The sequence below is a fragment of the Haliaeetus leucocephalus genome, unplaced genomic scaffold (genome assembly GCF_000737465.1).
Source record: "Haliaeetus leucocephalus isolate CR32 unplaced genomic scaffold, Haliaeetus_leucocephalus-4.0 Scaffold858, whole genome shotgun sequence".
Lineage (NCBI taxonomy): Eukaryota > Metazoa > Chordata > Aves > Accipitriformes > Accipitridae > Haliaeetus > Haliaeetus leucocephalus.
Genome location: NW_010973294.1, coordinates 3,846,150 through 3,846,854, shown reverse-complemented (window position 1 = coordinate 3,846,854; position 705 = coordinate 3,846,150). Strand labels below are relative to the sequence as shown.

The window sequence follows — 705 nt, the reverse complement described above, 5'->3', positions numbered from 1 at the left end:
GGGTCTTCCAAGCGACGCCGGCCGCTTCCCCCACTACTCATCTTTGTAACTTTGCCCCTTTGCTTCCCTCCCAAAGCTACCGCGGGGCGGGGGCCCGGCCCGGCCCTGCCCGGCCGAGGGGGTCTCCGCGGGGCTGAAGCGGCGGGGCGGCCCCCCCCGGCCCCGCTCCCGCTTACCAGGGGGTGGATGCCGGCGCGGGGTCCCAGGCGGTAGGCGCAGGCGGTGCAGTCGCGGCCGCAGTCCGCCCGCGCCCTCGGGAGCAGGCAGGTGCTGAGGGCCAGCAGCGAGCAGCCGAGTCTCAGGAGCATCGCCATGGGGCTGCAAGAAGGAGAGGTCAGCCGGCAGCCGCCTCCCCCCCACCCCCGGCACTGCCTCCCCCAGCTTCGGGGCGGGAGAAGGCGGCACGAACTCTTCGGCCGCGGCGGTGTAAAGCCAAGTCCTAGGTGGCACGCAACTCCGGTAACTCACGGGCTTTTTTGGAGCCGGGGCGGTCGCGCTGGCGAGGTAAGCAAGCAGGCGCTTGGCAGGTACAAGGTCAACGGACCTGCGCCCGGAGAGGAGCGGGCCCGACGGATGAGGCGCCCAGAAGTTCCCGTCCGGTGAAAGTGTTCGTCCCCAAACCCTTCCCGCCGCCCTTCCCGCCAAGCCCGCGCCTCGGGGAGAGACCCGCCGGGACGGCAGCCCCTCTCCCGGGACGGCAGCCCC

General features: G+C 72.5%; 1 protein-coding gene across 1 annotated transcript in view; it reads right to left on the bottom strand.

Moving 5' to 3' along the window:
- PENK (proenkephalin) overlaps nt 1–705 on the bottom strand; it is a 4,885-nt gene that overhangs the window by 3,814 nt on the left and 366 nt on the right. The window contains exon 2 of the mRNA XM_010582913.1: nt 177–318. Coding sequence (XP_010581215.1) covers nt 177–314 — 138 coding nt within the window. The 5' untranslated portion in view covers nt 315–318. The remainder of the gene's footprint in view (nt 1–176; nt 319–705) is intronic.